Source organism: Zalophus californianus, chromosome 2 (assembly GCF_009762305.2).
Source record: "Zalophus californianus isolate mZalCal1 chromosome 2, mZalCal1.pri.v2, whole genome shotgun sequence".
NCBI classification, from domain to species: domain Eukaryota; kingdom Metazoa; phylum Chordata; class Mammalia; order Carnivora; family Otariidae; genus Zalophus; species Zalophus californianus.
In genome coordinates, this window is record NC_045596.1 from 49,591,912 (window position 1) to 49,611,719 (window position 19,808).

Sequence of the window (19,808 nt, forward strand, 5' to 3'; positions counted from 1 at the left end):
CAATTGTAGGAAAATTGTTCAAGGTGGATTTTATTTTAAATTGTTGATACTGGATAAAATAAAGAAATTGAGAGTAAAAACATGCAATAAGAGGATCAGTGGCTGTAACCCTGGGTCACTCTAACTTTTAGACATATTGGAAATGCAGAACCTACAAAATAGATTTAGAAAGAGCAGCCAGTGAGATAGAAAGAAGGCTAGAGATCCTGGAAGCTATGGGAATCAAGCCTTTTAGTTAAGATAGGAACTTAGACTTGACCACTGGACCACATGGAGATCCTTGTGCATTCAGAAGCTGTTTTGGCAGAGTGATTGACAACACCTTATTCCAGTGGGTTGAGGGGAGAATAGGAAGAAGGAGTTAAAAACCACATGTAAAAAAAGCCACAGATATTTTTCTGTAAATAAGAGCAAAGGAATATAGTAGCTGGAGGGAAATATAGGGTCAAGGGAATTTGGGTTTTGTTTTATTGAATGATTAATTTAAGCATGATAGAGATTATAACCTCTTCCTTTTAATCTGGTAAGAATGGACAAGTAGTTGATGCTGGCAAGAGGGGAAAATTGTGTAGTTTCTACATTTGATAGGCAAGGGGGGATGGGATCTCGTGTACAAGTGAAGGTTGGTCTTATGTAAGAAGGAGTACAGACAAAACAAATTTTCCTTTATATGATGAAATTATGACTGAGTTCTGTTAAGTTATTGACCAGCAGATGTTTTCCTTTAAAGTAATGCGATAAATTATCATGACTCATAAGTAGTAAGTATTCATTGTATTTAGAAGCATTCACCTACCTGGAAAGAAAGTTATATAACTTTGAAAAATATAACATTATTATAAGATTATTTTAATCCTCTACTTCCCCCTTTATATATTAATATAAGTATTAATATATAATTAACATAAATATTAATATATAATTAATATAAATATTAATATATATTAGTTATAAACCTTATATTCTACTTATAAAATCTATCCATACCTACATGTATGTATATATAGGTCTGTGCCTGTATATTATATTATATATATATAAGATTTACAGTATATGTACTTTTTATAAAATGTAAATGAAATACTTTATTAATAAGTCAATCTTTTCTATTTTGTACATATTTAGTAAATTCTATGTGTAATTTCATGAATTTAAGAGGCAAAATAAATAGGGTATAGAGTTTAGAGAAGAATTAATCATCAATAAAAATTACCTAAGCAACAAAATTCTTTTTCCTTTAAGTAATAACAAGGTATGCATTTTGATACCTTAGAAACAATTCTTTATTTAGCTATCTTCCTGGAAATAAAATACAAAGCTATATATCATAAAATTTATTAAGCATACTATATAGGAGAGCAGCATGCTAATATACCTCTTGGGATATAAGGTGAACATTCTTATTTCTCAGAAATAACTATACATGCAGAAAAAAACTAAATGGAAATATACTATAAAATGAATAATGGTCACCTTTTGGTGGCAAGATTATGTATAATTTAAAATGTTATATTTTGTGTACTTGTATGTTATTTTCAGACAGCACTGCTGATACCAATTATGTACCACATATATACCAATTTTCCACACCCCAACCTATTCTCCAACACCGACTAAGTGTCTAGCAATTAAATTCAATCTTGACACTAACTCCTGCAGTTAGAATAAACCCTACAGGTTAAGGGCTCAGTTTCATAACACTGCCTCCCACTGGGATGCCAGCCTCAACTGGGTTGCCTAGGCTACCCACACTTCTGCCCCAGTGAACTACAAATTCAGGGGCTCCCACAACCACCCCTCAGATACAGTGCTTCATCAGAACATCTCACAGAATTCAGGGAAGTGCTTTACTTAAAATTGTAGCTTTACTCTAAAGGATACAACTCAGGAAAAACCAAATGGAGGAGATGGGGAAAGGTGAGGGATTGAGGTAGCAGTAGTGCAGAACTCCATGGCCTCTCTGGGGTCTACCCTCCCGCCCTTCAAATTTTTCACCAGCCCAGAAGCTCTGTGAGGGGTTTTAGTGGAGGCTTCATTTCAAAGGTGTGATTGATTAAATCATTGGCCAATAGTGATAGAACTCAATCTGTGTGTGCCCCCTTGGTGGGGGTGGACTTGTAGGTGGGAGTGGGGATGAAGTTCCCAACCCTGTAATCATGGCTTTTCTCCAGACTTGTCCACCCTGCTCACCTTCTCCCTCCCCTATTCCCTCTGCTCACCCCCATCATTCATTAGCATCCAAAAGATGCTGATATCACTCAAGAGATTTCAAGGGTTTTCAAAACTCTGCCCCAGGAACAAAGACCCAATATTTACTTTTTGTTATACCATAGCAATCTTGATTTTTTGAAGTTAGTTTGATGAATATTATAGTACTATATAAAAAATTTTACTTGAAAATGGCTTGCCCTACATTATGTCCACAAACATATTAGTAACAGAGCAAAGAATGTCATCTTTGAGAGTCATCCTATATTGCTAACCTCTGAAAAAGTTTCAAAAAAATCAAGTCAAATTTTCTATTATTAATATGCTACTGTGTATATAGCTACATAATGAAAATTTAATCAAATCTTATGAAAATGAGAACATTTAATTACTGTGATTCATTTGTCTCCAAATTTTTTGTAAGAGCTCATTCTAGTGTTGTAAATTGCTTTAGATATGTAATTTAAAAATTAATGTGAGAATCTAGTTATAATTTGGGGATAAAAATTTTAAACCTATTCTGTTTTTATATTTTTTGTTCATTTAAACAGTATAATTGCTGTTTATTTTCCTTTAAATTTTAAACGTTTGAATAAAGGTTCAAAAACGAATACATACATTTAGAAATATCTTGTTTAATTCTATGTTGCAAAATTAACTCTTATGTATTATGGGTAAAACTCACAAATATGAGTTCATTCACTCTTAATATATTTATTTTAATGAAGTTTCAGATTATAAACAATTATACAAGGAATTGTAGATTCCAAATTGTAAGTAAAGGCATTTGAATCACTTTTTGATTACTTCCAAGTAGATTTTTTTTCAATACATAAGCCAATTTTTATGCAGTGATTATTTAAGTCATAGTTCTTTGAAGTATTACATGGAGGATACAAGTACTTCCAAAGGCTGAATGAAGAACTCAAGAAATCTCACTGGTATCATAATCTTTGGACTTTTAAGGGTTTGCCTGGTTACTGAAATCAGAACCAACTGGAAATACATTTTTTTCTAATAGAGATTTCTTTAAAATGACACATTATTTTAAATTGTAATTTTTATTTATGTAGTGATTATATATATGGATATAAATTTGTCTGAAACTTGACCAAAACTTACTGATTTTGAAAATATGTTGTGGGAAACTGAATAAATAATATTGGGCTGAAAGACTTTGAGACTCCAAATCTGAATCAACACAAGTTTCAAATGCTTCTTGGAAATACTTAAATTAAAATGTTGTGGGCAATATTAAGTTAAATACTATATTGTATTTTGAGTCACATACACTAAGTAAAAATTCAGTCATGGATTCTGAAATAAAAACCAGTACTCCCTGGTTCTGCCCCTAAATCAACTATAATTGCTATACTTGATTAAATAGCACTTTGAGATTTTATGTGTTGAGTCTATTTGAAATTATATGCAAAATAATAAGACAAATAGTTAATTTGTTGAAGTTTTACTATGTGCTGGGCACAATTCTAAGTCCTTTCCATGTGTCAATTTAATCTTTGTACTAAACCTTCTAAGTTTCTAAGAAGGTAATTAATTCAGCTCAAGACCTCATGGCTAGTTAGTGCCAGAACTAGGATTTCAGGAGACTGTCAGACTTGAGGGTCCATTTCCTTAATCATTACCATATAGCCTTTGTCATATCACATTGCACATCTAAAATGGTGTTTAATTTTAAAGATATGATTTTCTTTTCAGTAAACATCATTTTATACTGAGTACATACTTCTGAAACTTTAAATCTAAATATTGATTGGATTACATGATCACCAAGGGCCCCATCTTTAAAAACCTATGATTTTCATATTTTAAGTTATGAACTATAAAATCATGCTAGCAAAATGCAATTGTGAGAAGTTTTACTGGCACAACAGTCTTGTCAGGATTAGAGAGAGAGATTTCAGAGTTGCTGGAATTTAAGGTGAATTTCTGAATAAAACCACCCAAGAAGAATGTTTTTCTGGTAAAGGTGACTCAGAAAGTACGGTTAACAAGGTAAATGTAATAACATTATGTCATGGAAGCCAAGAATAGAAGGGAGTAGTCAATCATAGAATATTTCTGAATGGTCAAGTATGATAAGATGGAAAAAGTTAACAATGGATTTGTCAATGACAGGGGCACTGTGGAGTTATGGGGAAAGAATGCCTAAATAAAGTAGCTTTTAAGAAAATGAGCAAGTATGGATTACTAGTATAGAAAAGTCTTGATATATTTTTCAGTAAATGATAACATAAGATTCTTGGAGACTCTCTCAGATCTAGGAAGAAGGTTTTTTTTTTTTTTTTTCTTAAAAGTAAGGAATACTAAAGTATGTTTCCCGATGGGAATGAGCCGGTAGAGAAGGAGACATTGATGAAGCACAAGAGAGTACAGTCATTACAGGATGAGCAGATATATTGGCTTTGTCAGAACAAAGGCAATTCTTTCATTATAAAAGGAGGGAAGAAATGTGTATAGACTGTTGAAGATAGTTGATAGATTTGGTTTTGGAAAGATGAGAACATTTCTGTCAGTATTCTTGTAGAGTCCTCCCAGAGGTGGACTCTGAGCCAAGTATTCAGCTCAAGTACCTTATTAAGGAAGTGCTTTCAGAAGAAATCAGTAAGAAAGTAAGGGGGAGCAGTATTGGTTAAGGGGAAGAAGCATGCAATGTTGTCATTTTGGGTGAAGTCTCAGACTGACCGTGATCCCAAAGGGAGCTCTGAGTGTAAATTACATTTTAGAACTTTCCGACCTTGAGGCAAAGGAGCTGGGATTGTATAACTTCACACCTGTTAGTAATTGACCACAGGCTTGCTGTGGGGTGAGAATGGAATGTAAACTCCCAGGCACTGCTGGCTATGTGGGCATAATAACTCTAGTGCCCAAGCACAATCATCTGTAGGTCACAGGGGGTAAGCCTTTAGCAGCTAAGCATGCAGCAGCTGGAAGATAAATTCAGGAGCTGTACAAGAGATTGCACGGTCTGGACAGTGCACCCGTGTGTTTGCAACTGTCCGATTGCTTCTGTTTTTTCGAGGAAATAGGTGACAACATTCAGCTGAGAGGTTAGGATGAGAGGAAAGTTTGAGGTTGAAGGAAGATGTGAACTATTACTTATAGAAAATGGAAAAGCATATGTGCTAGGGAAGTATCGTTGGCTTGTCAGACACTGTTAAGTGCCATTAGAAATTTTTTGTCGGGGTGCCTGGGTGGCTCAGTCGGTTAAGCATCTGACTCTTGATTTTGGCTTAGGTCATGATCTCAGGGTCCTGAGATCAAGCTCCAAGTAGGCCTTGGATCTGGGCATGGAGCCTGCTTAAGATTCTCTCTCTCCCTCTGCCCCAAACCCCTCCCACCCCACCCCCACCGCTCACTCTCTCTCTATTTCTAAAAAAGAAAAAAGAAAGGGAGAGAGAGAGGGAGAGGATGGAAGGAAGGAAGGAAAGAAGAAAGGAAGGAAGGGAGGGAGGAAGGAAAAGAAAGAAATTTATTGTCACGAATTTAGCATGTCTTAAGTAATCATGGTTGTGTATTGGTTTTTTGTTTGGTGTTTTATTTTTGTTTTTTTTTTTCTAGCAATGCCCACCTATTCAGGGTTTTTGTTTTGTTTTGTTTTAGAATCATTAAAAGTGAAAGGGGATGTAAGAAAGTAAGAAGTCATAGGATCTAGATTGGCCTCAGGGAAGTATGATCACAAATGGAGTGATGTATAGTAACTGTAGAGAAAGAAAAATAGGGGCCTGGAGTGGTAGTAAACATCTGATGGCAAGAACCTCAAAAAAGCTGGGGGTTTGACAGGAGAAATCATGGTCTGGCCATGGCACTTCTACTGCCTCAGGGTTGTGAGAGAACCAATATTTGAGTTTGCGTGGAAAGTCCTGTCAACAGGGGACAATTTCTCTTAAGGCATGAAGGTGACAGAAATACCCAGAGATGAAATTTACTGTAGAGGGGAATTTGTGGATATTTGACTGTGAGTTTCAAAGGACAAGATATGGAATTCTGGGGGGAGGAAGGGAAATGGTGGAAAGTTGGATTGGATTAAGAGATATACCCAAAAGAATGTTAAAATGAATTGAAGGAATAAGCCTGTTACCATTTTTTGTTGTCCAAATTCATTACTTACTTTTTGCCATCACTTACCATCTTAAGCAATAGAGTCCCTACCAGTGGAGATGGAAAAGTCCCCTAGATGGGTGACAACACTACTTACACTTGTCTTCCCAAATTCTAGAAAATACTGAGATACACAAGTCTGAAGAACCACAGCTCAGGCTACTTAAATATATCCCAATTAATAAAAGGAGACTAAAATGCTCTACGATTAAAGGTAATAAATAGGTGACCCTGATTGGCAAATTAATCACCACAGGGGTTATAGACTGCACAGATGGACTGAAAATCTTATCAGCGTACTCTGGATGCATTTCAGTTTCCCCTAATTCTGAGGGTATACCTCTCATTCAAGTAAAAACGACAGTGAAGGAAGAAGATAACATTCTTTCAGACTTCAACTTTTCTCATTTTCCTGTTTTCCAGGAGTGCTTTCTTACAGGAGTGTTACTGTGTTTTAAAACTGTGTTTTTTTTTTTTAATAAAATAAAACTGTTTTTTTTTTCCTTTAGCTCATTTTAAAAAGTGGTGAAAGCATATAAGTCATAGTTACTTTAAATAAAGGATTATGTATTAAATCATTGAATTTGTAATTAAAATGTGCAGACAGTATAGTAGAATGTTGTGTCTTGAGCTGCTCAGTCCACACATGAAAATTTCTTAATCTAATTTTCTCTTGGCTGAGTCCCAATTGTTGCTGGATTTTTCCACTACATACAATTATGCATTTTAAATAAGGTCTGTCATCAGAGTCCCTGGAACTTTCATAAATGTGCCATTTATGCACTGAGTATGCATTTTAGAATACTATGGAATGTTCTCTATTGCAGTTGATATTTTCAGTCAGATCCTTCAATGTGCTGATTGCAAAGTCCTCTCAGTTCCAGAACTGAGATTGATAGTCTAAGGTTATAATTTAAAACTGCTTAATTATGAGATTGACAAAACAAGCCATGAGCACAGAAGGTAATAATTTATCAGCAAAAGTATCGACATTATTGGCTAGTAATACATGACTTATACCAAGAAAGAAATAAAAAATGGCATATTTTCTTTGTAACCATCCTTGTCATTCTAGTTCTGATTTTTCTGCCTTCTTTGAATTTACCACATTCTGCTCAATTAGCTGTATAAAGGTTTCTAAAATTGCCACATCTTCCACTCAGTAACTTTCATTTGTGCAATATAATGAAATAGCACATAGGCAACCTCTTCAATAATACTCAGAGGAACCCTTTTAGTAAACTATTTATGCCCAGCTAGATTTTCTATTTTTTAAAATAAGTTTTAATGTTTTCCTATGTTTCCTGTTAGTTTTCCCATATACTTTCTCCTTTACTTGCGGATACTGCAATTTGAATGCTTTTGCCATTGTATATGTCTCTGCCCAATCTGTCATGTCTCTTAATATTAATTTTGCCTTTGTTACAAAGAAACACATACATTTAAACCATTAACCTTTCCTCTACAGTGAGTACTTTTTAGATCTTTGGAGGATATTTTGAATTCTTTATCTAATGAGCCAAATTTCCAACATCATTTGCTAAATATTCCATCTTTTCCACCAGATTGGTGCTACCACACTCTCCTGTATCAAAACCGTGTTTCTGTATTCTCTCTTCTGTTTCGTGGACTTACACTTTGCTATTCTACCTGTACCATATTATTACCAGAACTTGCTTAATATCTGGTAGAGTGAGTCTTCCCATTTTGATTGTGTCTTTCAAAATTGCCTTAGTGACTCATAGACTTTTATTATTCTTTCACATATTTTTTTCCAGAATTATTTTTTAAATTCTTTTAATATATTCCTTACAATCCTGAGGTAAATCTTAATGGATCATGATGTTGATGCACCATGAGATGTTTCTATTTAATAGCTTCTTTAGGATTTTTATGTAAGTTCTTAAGTAAGATGTTCTTATAATTTGTTTTTTACTGTCTTAAACTCTCCTTACCTGCTAAGTTATAGTAGTCTCAGAGTTTTCCTTCTATTCTGTTCAGGCCTAACTTACATGAGAAAAGAATTATTTGTTACTTGAATATTAGATAGAACTTGTTTGTAAAGTGTTTTGGGGGGCTTGAAGCTATTTTGGGTGTAGCAACAGATGGATAATTGCTCGTGTGTGTGTGCATATTGTATTAGTTATTGATTTCTAACTTAATGTCGTTATCATCAGAGAATACATTCTGATTGATGTTGATTCTTAGTACTTTACTGAGGCTGCCCTTTGGCATAAAATGTGATTGAGTTAAGATTTCTTACTTTGCCATTTGGAGCTTTTTATATATCTACAAAATTGGATTTATTTATTATATTGCTTAATCTTTTTCCTCATTGACATAATTTTAAGATTAGATTCCTCGTAACAAATTTAATTGGGAACAATAACATCTTATTAAAAGTAGTATGTGGTAGAGATCTTGGGTCATTAATTAGGCCTACTCACTGTGGAAGTAACTGGCTCTCATGCACGATCTATGTGGGGCGACGTCTTAAAATTCTTTACCAATGGACTTTCACTGTTCCATATGAATGAAAAATTCAGGAATTCAGAGTACTTTTCAATAATAGCTCTTAACCAACTGATAGCCTGGAGCCATAGACTCTTCTTACCTGGATCCATTTAACTCTGAGAAGATCCTAGTGAGGTTATTTTACTCATTGTGCTGGTGAGTCAACTGAAGCTTATAAAGCTCATGAAGGTTACCTTACTTGTCCACAGTTAAATAAAACGTGTCTGCTTTCTATTGTATTTCAGTGCCTCCCATGGTTCCATTTATTGGAATCTTTAGTAAGTACAGACTTGTTTTAAATACTCGGTTGTGCTTTTTTTTTTTATGTTTTAGTTGTTCTTACAAGCAGTTTATAATAAGGTGTTTATTCACAGAAGGGGTATAATGAATGTTTCTATTACAAGTTGTTGAAACAAGAGGTGATGATACCATATGGTATGAGAAAGAGTATAACAGCAATTCAACCTGTCAAAACACATTTGGCAAGAATACAGAAAAGTTGTTAATTTCCTGATTATTATTAAAAGTTATTAAAAGTTTGTGCATCTTCTAATTTGAAAAAAGAAATCCTGAAAGTGTAATATACCCTTTAAAGAATTTCATCTCCTTGCATTGCAATGACCAAATTTGGTCAGCCCAGTAGTCAGATGTTCTAAAGAATCAGCAAATTCTAAGACTGTGTGAGTCTAAAAAACATTGGCCCTCAGATAGTAGACCAGGAAACGTTGTGGTTTTAATTGTAAGTATCGGTAAAGAAAAGATTTCAGCTTGTTGCTATTATTTTATGGATCTTGAGATATTACTGACTAAAGCCACAGTTTTCATTGATTACAAGATAAAAATTATTGAAAAGAGATACAGGGCTGGCTTCGGCAGCACATATACTAGAATTGGAAAGATAAAGAGAAGATTAACAGGGTGCCTGCACAAGGATGACATGCAAATTTGTGAAGCATTCCATATTAAAAAAAGAAAAAGAAAAGAAATACAAATTTATTTGTATATAGACATCATTTATTTCATCTTTAAATACAAATTTATTTGTATATAGATATCATTTATTTCATCTTTCCTATTCAAGGTTTAAAATTTTCAAAAAATCATAAAAATATTCATGAAGTCCAATTTTGGAACATATATTTCTTAGTGAATTTTCATGAACATTTCACATATGATTTTATGTCTTTTATTCTTTATATTCAAATGATTATGTTTAGTGAGACTTTGCCTTTCCTTAGTGCACTTTTTGACACTGAGGATACAACATATTTATGAATTAAATTTAGCTTTCTTATGTAATTCAGGGAACTCTGGGTTTCTACCTTAATGTTCATTAGGAATCCAGATATAATTGAGAATGTAAAAAATCATAGCATTTAGTAAGCCCAAAGAAATCTTTGAATGAAACATTGTATGAACTGAGCCTTTTTTAAAGGTAAAATTAAGGATCAATTCAAAAACAGTCAGTGACTCCCTCTTCCCCTTTGGATTTCTACTTAAAATATGAATTTCCAAAGCACTTACAAGGAAACCTAATGTAGCACTGTGTTTGTATTTTTTCCCCTTTGGCCCCTTTTTTGAGGTCAGAAGGTCAGTATACAATAGTAATTGTAACAGCAAATATTTACAGAGTATTTTTGTATATTAAAATTTTGTATACTTACATTTTTTTTGTGTTAATGAGTGCCAAGCACTTTTATTTAATATACACAACAGCCCTATGAAAAAAAGTTCTGTATTTATCCCCATTTCACAGATAAGGCATTTGAGAATTAGAGAGGTTAAATAATTAGCCGAAGGTTGCAGAGTTAGTAAAAGGCTCAGCTGGCCTTCAAACTCAGGCAAGCTGATTCACAAGTCCAGGCTTTCAGTTACCATGATATACAGGTATCCCCCACTTTTCAAAAGTTTTCACTAAGCCACTTGGCTTTTGCGAAAGGCCTACACTGGCATTAACTGAGAAAACCCTGAAGAGGATATTCACCTTTATGAAAAAAAAAAAAAGGGATAAAACGAAAATAGCGTTCAGCATTTGTTTTGCAGCGAGCTGTTATAGAAGCAGTGCACATCCTGAGCAAAAAGAGTGATGCTGTCAGGCTCCTTCCTTGGGAACTATACTCACCATCTCAGCATCAAGTGACCATAGCTTTGCATTGTGTCTGTGAGCATCTGTTTTTTATCTCAGTATATTTTGTGCATCTGTTAGCAAGATGTGTCCTAAGGTATCAGAAAAGCCTAAGAGAGGGGTGCCTGGCTGGCTCAGTCAGAAAATAATGAAACTCTTGATCTTGGGGTTGTGAGTTCAAGCCCCACATTGGGTGCAGAGACTACTAATAAAAACAAGGAAACTTAAAAAAAAAAAAAGTCCGAGAGAGATTGGTTTTGGGGTCTTGGAATGCTCAAAAAATTTTACATATTAATTAATGAAACTGCTTCGTTGCTTTATGCCATTTGAGCCTATCAAAGGTTTCATAGGAATACTCTACTCTTGGATAGTGGGGAAAACCTATACTATCTTTCATACATTAAAATTAATAAATTATCATAGGGTGATATCATTTGCTTTCAACATAGGATTCCAAAATTTGAGATCTTATTCGCATAAAACCTACCAAGTCATCTCTATAAATCTGGTAGAGGGAGATACTAAATTGTAATAAGGTTGTAGCTGTCTATGTACAGTATAATAGTTCATTATTCATTCTCATAATTGATAGCTTTAATTTCTTTCATATATCAATTAATTTTTTGACCATATTATATTGACTTATGAAAATTTGCATAACATTGAGTTGTGAAGATAGTATAATTAAAGTTTTATCAGTCATTGATTTAATATTTATTGATCCTGATTTATTATACTCAATTCTGTTTAATTTCAGACTTACCCAATTCATCAGCAGGGTGAAATCTGTGATTAAAAATTAAATATTGGTGTATGCTCTCAAATCTGCAATATTATTATAGGGACACTGAGGCATGGGAATGAAAATGTTCGTGATATATTCTGAGCTGTTTATTTTTTTGGTTCATTTCATTCTTTTCCTAATAAATATTGAATGAACAAAACGTAGCAATATAGCTTTAACAGTAATACTTTAATAGCAATAAAATCCATAGTTGAAATATAATCATCTTCTCTGCTGTTGGTAATTTCTGCATTTATGTTATATGACTTTCATATTTTTCTAAGAATTGTTTATATCTTTAATGCTTAGTGACTTAAATGTATGACCATAATGAAACATTATTCATATTTTACTCAGAAATGTTGAATTATATTCTAAATGCCTTTTCTTTAATTTTCCTATAGCTGTTAAGAGAGAGAATTGAATGTAATTCTAGGGTAGTATATAGTCCCACAAATATAAAATACCCTTGAAAGAAATATAAAACAGTCATGATTTTTATCCTAAGTGTTACTAATTGATTAAGCATTTTTAACACAGTGAGGTATAAATATGAAATACTTAGATCTTTCTCTGATCACTACTCTTTGAGTTATGCTATCTTAAATATTCCTTAACCACTGGGCAGCAGATCTCTTAATGTTGTCTTAGGTGTTGCTGCTTGGCCAGGCTATTCAGATATTTTTAAGTATCTGATCAATTTAAAACATGAATGACATCACATTTAAAACATTCTTCCCCCATTGCCTGCTAACATTTGTTGCTGGGGAATGAGTGCAAGTAAAGATGTTACTTTCCTTCCTCTTTCCACTGTTTCATTTATTCTGTGAACATTGTAGTCCTAAAAGGCCTTGTCTTTCCAATTCTGCTTTTAAAGACTGGGCCCCCTGGATTGGTACTTTGGCAAAGTAGCATCTCAAAGATCACTTCTACGTGAAGTCCATTAGTTTGCATTGCCGTCAGCTCCTTTTAGAACATGGGGAACTGAAACCTCTCAGTCCTCAGTTGGGAACTGATTAAGGGACAGTAGGGAAAGCCTGCTTAACATACAGATGCAGAAGTATTTATTATTCCCTTTTTTTTCCTTCTATGAAAAACGGAGAATACATTTTACCTTCAGAAATTCACTGACATTACTTTTATCATTCCTGTGGTAACGCAAACCAAATTCAAGGGGAAATGTCTTTATTCCTTTGATATAATTAGTTTTATGCCAGGGAAAGTAAATTCAGCTGCATACTGAACCTGGAAATATTGGGACACTAATCGGTGTATCTATATACTGTGATAGCTCTCTTTTTCGCTGTTAAGCATACAGTTCAATTACCAACAATAATTAGCTGACTACCCAACAATTCCAGAGGATCCCAGAATACATTCATATTGGTAAGATGAATGGGGTGAATGTTGATGGGATCTACAATTTTGCCTAAACCTTTCATTTTCCTTAACCTGCTGTGACTTAATGGCTAGATATTTTGGCTTGGGGATTATATATATGCCTCCATCTCTCCATCTTCCTTCACACCAAACCTTAACCTATCCCACTACTTAAAAAAAATTCTATATGTAAATATAACTGAAGGGAAAGTTTTACATTATTTAACTTACCTTCTTTTTATCTTGAATTTTAGATATTTCCATCAAAAATTATGTCCAAAAACAATTCTATTTTGAACTCTTGATTTCAGAGAAAGAATGTCTTACAACTAACTTGATTCATTCACATTGTTTCTATCCATTCATCATCTGTCTATACTGATACACTTATTATGAATCTTTATATCACAATATTATTAGTATGTATAGGTTAATGTTTTGGCTAAAAAATCTATCCTCTTGAAGATGTAGTTTGAGCTAAATTTCCATGGGGCTAGATTTTAATGGCCCTTTTGAATGCTTTGAAATTGTTATAGAATATATAAATACATGCATTGTTATTATCAGTCAGTGCAGAGACCCCGAAAATTTCTGATCTTGATTCTAATCACTTTTTAAGATAATTTTATGACATTGATATTTAAAGCTTTCAGTTTTAGATGTTAGTTGAATAAAATAATAAGAAAATGTTTGACAAAAGGAAAATGTATTTGCTAAAGAAACAAGACTGTTTTTTAAAATTTGTTCCTTAAAAATTGTATGTACAAGGTATTTCACTTCATTTTCAGAAAGTCACCACTTACAAGATGACCTGAAATTTCCTTTTAACATCTGGCCAGAGCATCTTAGAACTTTGTGTCCATCTTTTTATAAAATCTTAAAATAACTGCAGTGAAATCATTTTAGTCATACAACCTGGGATGGGATTTTATTTCAATAGACTTTCATTGGTAAATCGGAATGAAAATTACTCAGCTTTGAGACTAGTTCTGTAGATATATATTTTTTTAAGTGAATCAATAGCATATAACTGCCACAGTTATATGGTGGCAACATTACTATCAATTTAACTTGAATTTAGTGGAGAGACTTTATAAAACTAGATCCTCTAAGCCAGCAGAATATCTGACAAAAGGATGGAAGACATTGACATATTATAGGTAATTTTCAGTGATCTCTAGATTTTGAATTATTGTATATAAATTATGATATTCTGGAAACAAAATTAGTGAATGGTTCTTTGTCCATTAGCATGGATTTCTGTATTAAATATGAGCTGGTAATTCTTATAGCTAAAAGATACAAATTACATGCTTTATTAATTATTGCACATAAGCCCCTGTAAAAGAAATACTCTAAAATATAGTGGCTTAAATTGGTTATATAAACGTGGTTTAAATCTAATACCTTTGGCTCCACATCAAAAAAACAGCTTCCATTTCTGGATCTGAGGCTCTATTGTCATTTTCTCCTAATAAAGTGGGAGGCAAAAATGGTCAAGGGAAGCCCAATTCCAGTCCTTTAATTGGCAAGACCCAGAAATGTCACAATTCCCTTCTGTTCACATCCCAGTGGACACTACTTAAATGCATGGCTGTAGCTAACTGTAAGTTTAACTGGGATTACAGTCTTTGTTACTGAGCGGAACAACTGGCACTTTCCCCATAATTGCCCACGAAACCTGCTGAACTGTACCCTTTCTTGATAGTTCACATTAATGGCAAAACATCTCACTCCAGCAATTACAGTGCAAGTTTTGTATTTTCTTTTTTGAAACATTTAGATAGCTCAGTACAATTTTGTACAGCATGTTTGCACATGTTCTTACATGCTAACCTTTGAAACTTTCTTTACTCCTATCCCACTATATACAAATTACAGTAGAAATAGTTATTACAGTCATGAACTTGGAGTCACAGATGGCATATACTGATGCAATGGGAATGCATATAATGGAATAAATATCATATTATTATGTTCTATAACTGATAGTGGTATAAGTACAAGGTTTTCTTTCTAGGAACAGTTCACAACTGTTAAATATGATCAATTCTTAGAACTTCTTCTCCGTTTACCTTTCACACATCCATGGCATTATTTAAATATCACTTGGAATTCCATTTTCTGGCTTTAAAACCCTCTTTGAATGTCCTAGTCCAGCGATGTCCGGTAGAACTTTCTGTGAACACAGAAATGTTCTAGAACTGCACTGTCCAATATGGCAGCTACTGAAGCTTTTGAGTGCTTGTAATGTGACTAGTGTGACTAAGGAACTGAATTTTAAACTTTATTTCATTTTAAAGAATTTACATTTAAATAAACCCACGGGCCAGTAGTCACCATATTAGCACAGTTAGTCATTCCCCGCTCCATTTACAAGCCTATTTCCACCACATTTATTTTGCTGCATAATATTGCTCCTGAAATGTCCTCAGATGAATTTAACTACTCAATATCTATTATTTGGTGGTTTATTCTTTGGGTGAGAGATTCTGTCTTTTCAGTGTGACTTTACTCTAGCTTTAAATAGTCTAATAATAACAATATAATATTTACTGTACATAAAATGTGTCAGGCACTGTTCTAAGCACTTTATATAGAATATATAATTTCACTATCACAAGAAACCTACATACTTATAATTATCACCATTTCATAGTTGTATAAACTGACACATCCATGGGTTAATTTGTTGCCTTTATCTAGTTAAGTGGCTGATCTAGGATGTGAATTCCAGGCAAACTGGCTTTAAATCCCAGGCTCTCCCTCCATTCTTTACTCTTTCATCATTTTGTAGAGTGAGGTTTCCCTTCAGTAGTTCTCTCTGTTCAAAAATACATCACATTTGGGGTCTAAGAGCTTTATTTGTGTATGTGTAGTATTGGAAAACTATTGCCCCTAGCAAGAGAGAAGAGAAAAGAACAGTTTCCCTTCTTTTCTGTTCTATCACAATTCACTGAACAGACTGTTTATGAAAAGATGATCCAAAATGTTCCCTAACTTATCTCCACTAATTTGGCACTGCGATCTTATTTTATCAAAATGACACAAAATAAATTAGTTAATATAAGTGATAATGAACAGGTGCTGTATGGTTGCTTCTATTACTACAAAAGATTATTCAGATTTTTTTCTTAGTACACTAACAGGAAGAATTTTAAAGTAGTCAGGATCGATTATTTTCAGAGGGCTATAGTGTTCAGATTCAACTCAGGTCAATCATCCGCAAGTTAAAATTACTTAGAAACGTACTGTCCATAATTAAGTAATCTTACCTACTAATATTACAGAATAAGGATACCTTTAGGTGACATGAAATCTGTCATTTTAAGTATGCCCTGAGGCCTTTTCCAGATTGCTCATAAGATTTCTCATTCTCTAGAGAAATGCTATCTCTAAGAAATAAATGTCTCTGTCAAGTCACAAGTAATATGAGCACATGATGAAAAAATGGAATTTTTTAGTCTCATAAGGAATATTGCAGTATTGTAAAGTTGATTTTATTCCTTGTTATGTAAGTTCTCATGGTCATTTTAGGATTTACCTTCTGGATAAAAAGGGAAGGTTATGATACCTTTTAGGGAGGTGGGGTACAGAGGCCTCTGGGGACCAGGAGAATATTTTTCATATGAAATCTTTGTCATAAAATGCTAATGTTGGTGTTCTTGTCTTTATGTCTATGCATTCTTTAGCTATGAGGATAACAGACCCTTCATCAAGTAAGAATGACCTGAATGGCTGATAAATTCCATTTATCAGTGTGGTCCCATGAACCAGCTGTCAGATCAGTACTGAAAAATCATTAGAGCTTCTGTCATTCACATTGAGGCAGAAGAGCAAACTGTGCAGGAAAATAATCAGGCATACAACTCGTATGCAGAATAAATATGCTGCAGGTGTATTGCCAAAAACAAATTCTGCTTCACCTCTTTTAATTGGATACCATCTGAAATCAGTGCCACAATCATAGCAACTTCATGTGGTACAGACTTGTTTCGCTTTTAATAGCTTTCTCCTTTCATCGTGATGTGTAACTCTGTGCTTCATATGTCGTCATTTCTGTTGTTTGTTTGGACATCGCTCATCCAAAATTATTTTGTGATTTAGCCATGTATCTTCCAAACGATCTTAGGGGTAAGAAGCTATCCAATTGCAATGGATATTAATGAATTTCTATTTTAAATATCCAAAAAGGGAAAAATGTCTCCTTCAAAAATTCAATTTTATGTATGCAAAATTACCTCTTTCAGTGTTGACACATGTCACTTGATTAATGACCTGTTTATGAATATATCTTTTAGATTTCTAAAACAAAGCTACAAGTCTGTACTAATCTAATAAGAATAAACTCAAATGTTGATATTTGGGCTCTTTTCTTTTGTACATTTTAAAATTATGTGTCCTGCCACAATAAACTTAAGATTGGGGCAGCCTATGGGTGACCTTACTCTAGACTTTCAGTTTGTTCTTCTGGTGAAGAGTCCTTTGTTTTCATTTTCTCCAATGACATTTCACTTACTTCTTCATGCTCTTGCTTTTTTTTTTTTTCTTTAGAAATTGGGCTCATTGCAGTTTTTATATCATTAACTCTTGGGCCCATAACGTGTTTTCTAGCAGATACTAGCTGACTGGAGTATTTTATTCTATCATTTTATTTCTAAATTGAAATAGCAATTTTACCTTGATTTAATGGTATTCTTTCCATTTTTCCTTTTTCCAATGCCTGTAAGAAGCTGAGAGCTTTACCTTGAGAGTTCCCATATTTTTCAATTTAATTATAGAATAAAATATTAATATCTAAGATGTTTTCTGATTCATATAAGCAAACATGCCACATACAATGGCAAGCCTCCTTTAGGGATTCTTTATTCAATAACGTTAATGTTTTAAATTGAACATGTTAAATTTAGGCGATATTTAAATATGCAATATAGTAGCTGATGGTTGTAGAAGAAAAATAGTAAATAGTCATGATGAATTTTAATAAGACTTTAATACTAATTGACTACTTTGGGACCATATCTTTCTTAAGACATAGTGCTTTCTGAAAACTTTAGGCAACCCAGCTTCAGATTTGGTAAATACATGTGTGGTTTCTTTTAACCCCTTCATTTTGCAAAGTTTCGATCCCCATAAATATTTCTTCCTTAGACAATGCAAGTGGAAGAGTATAGTCTGCTGAAAAGAAATATTTACTCTTTCAAGGAAGGCGTACTGGGAAAGGACAGGGTGGGTTCATCGGTATATAGAGATCTAGACTGGTTTGGTCCTGTTCTCCTATATACTTAGAGAGGAGTTGAGAAGGATTCCATTTTCACTTATTGGATTCCCATCTATTGGAAAGATTCATTTTATGTTGATAGTAAATACATAACACACAGCCACAAATACATGGACTTTTGTCACCCGTTGATTACTATTGCGGATGGCAGCTGGAGGAAACTAAGGGAATGGAGAGTGAGAATTGTCTTCCATTCTAGGCTACTTTGTTCATAACACTCCATCCCATTATCAGCTTCATTTTCTCCTTCAGGTTTACAGACCCTTCAAAGTGATGAAGGTGCCCTGAGCTTTTAAGCTTCTTTTCAGCAAAGCTGCCAATTGCCTGATTTTCAGTCTAGTCCAACTTAACCTAGAAGACAGCAATCCAAAGGCCGAAACAACACAGACTGTGATCTAGAGTGGAACAATTTTTCCCATCCACTGTATCACACTTGTTTTACATAACTATAGAATCAGACAAATAGAACTTTTAATTCATACATATATTCCATATACTGGTTCCTTTGAATTCAAGCTCTGTTTTTGTCAGTAAACACTAAAATTTTTATGGAAAAAGAGGAAATTTGGAAAAATGGGGTAAAAGTGTATCAGATGAAGCACTAATGGAGAGAGTCCAATCAAACAAATGTTATCATAACAATGAGGCCAGTGGAAACTAACATAGCTTTATAGACTTTTTCCCCCTTTCCATTCACCATAATTACATCTCCATATCATTTGCATATGTGCTGCAAATACATGAATAATTTAATAGTACAAATCTGCTTTTGCTTAAATGAATTTCTGTGTTCATAACATTCTCATTCATGTATATCTCCTCAAGTTTGAAAACTTGTAGTCGCCATTAAAATCTTAAAGTACTTATACCACCTGTCTTACATTTTCTGTCAATAAAACTTACCGTAACATTTTTTTCAGTGTCAGTATTGTTGATATGATATGACTGTGCTAATTAAAAACCAATCATTTAATAACCCTTAATTTTCTTTTCTCTCTACAGGTCATGGGTTATAGGTGCAATAGCTCTTCTCTGCCTATTAGGATTGACCTGGGCCTTTGGACTCATGTATATTAATGAAAGCACAGTCATCATGGCGTATCTCTTCACCATATTCAATTCTCTACAGGGAATGTTTATATTCATTTTCCATTGTGTCCTACAAAAGAAGGTAAGCAAAAATTCTCTATTCAAAAATAAATGGCATATATCTCAGGAGCAAAGCAACCATAACATAAATCGTTCTTGATGTTTTGGTCTCTGAGAAATAAGCATATTACTTCATTAATTTTATTTTTACAATAGTAAGACAAAAGACACAAAACAGAAGCATAATAATTGGTGAATGTGTTTAACAGCAAAATAAAAAATCAAAATATTTGCTGATTTGGATAATG

The 19,808-nt window shown here is 33.6% G+C and overlaps 1 protein-coding gene and 1 non-coding gene across 11 annotated transcripts in view; both read left to right on the forward strand.

Annotated features, from left to right (window-relative positions):
- Window positions 1-19,808, forward strand: part of ADGRL3 (adhesion G protein-coupled receptor L3) — a 1,229,798-nt gene that overhangs the window by 734,222 nt on the left and 475,768 nt on the right. For 7 of the 10 annotated variants that reach the window (XM_035726124.1, XM_035726125.1, XM_035726123.1 and 4 more), the window contains 2 exons: window positions 16,823-16,849; window positions 19,414-19,582. In XM_035726124.1, the coding sequence (XP_035582017.1) occupies window positions 16,823-16,849; window positions 19,414-19,582 (196 nt within the window). The remainder of the gene's footprint in view (window positions 1-16,822; window positions 16,850-19,413; window positions 19,583-19,808) is intronic. The other 3 variants (XM_027598554.2, XM_027598547.2, XM_027598552.2) reach the window with 1 other exon arrangement.
- Window positions 9,702-9,808, forward strand: LOC113926070. Its single transcript, XR_003521154.1, has one exon. It is a non-coding gene; the product is annotated as a U6 spliceosomal RNA (small nuclear RNA).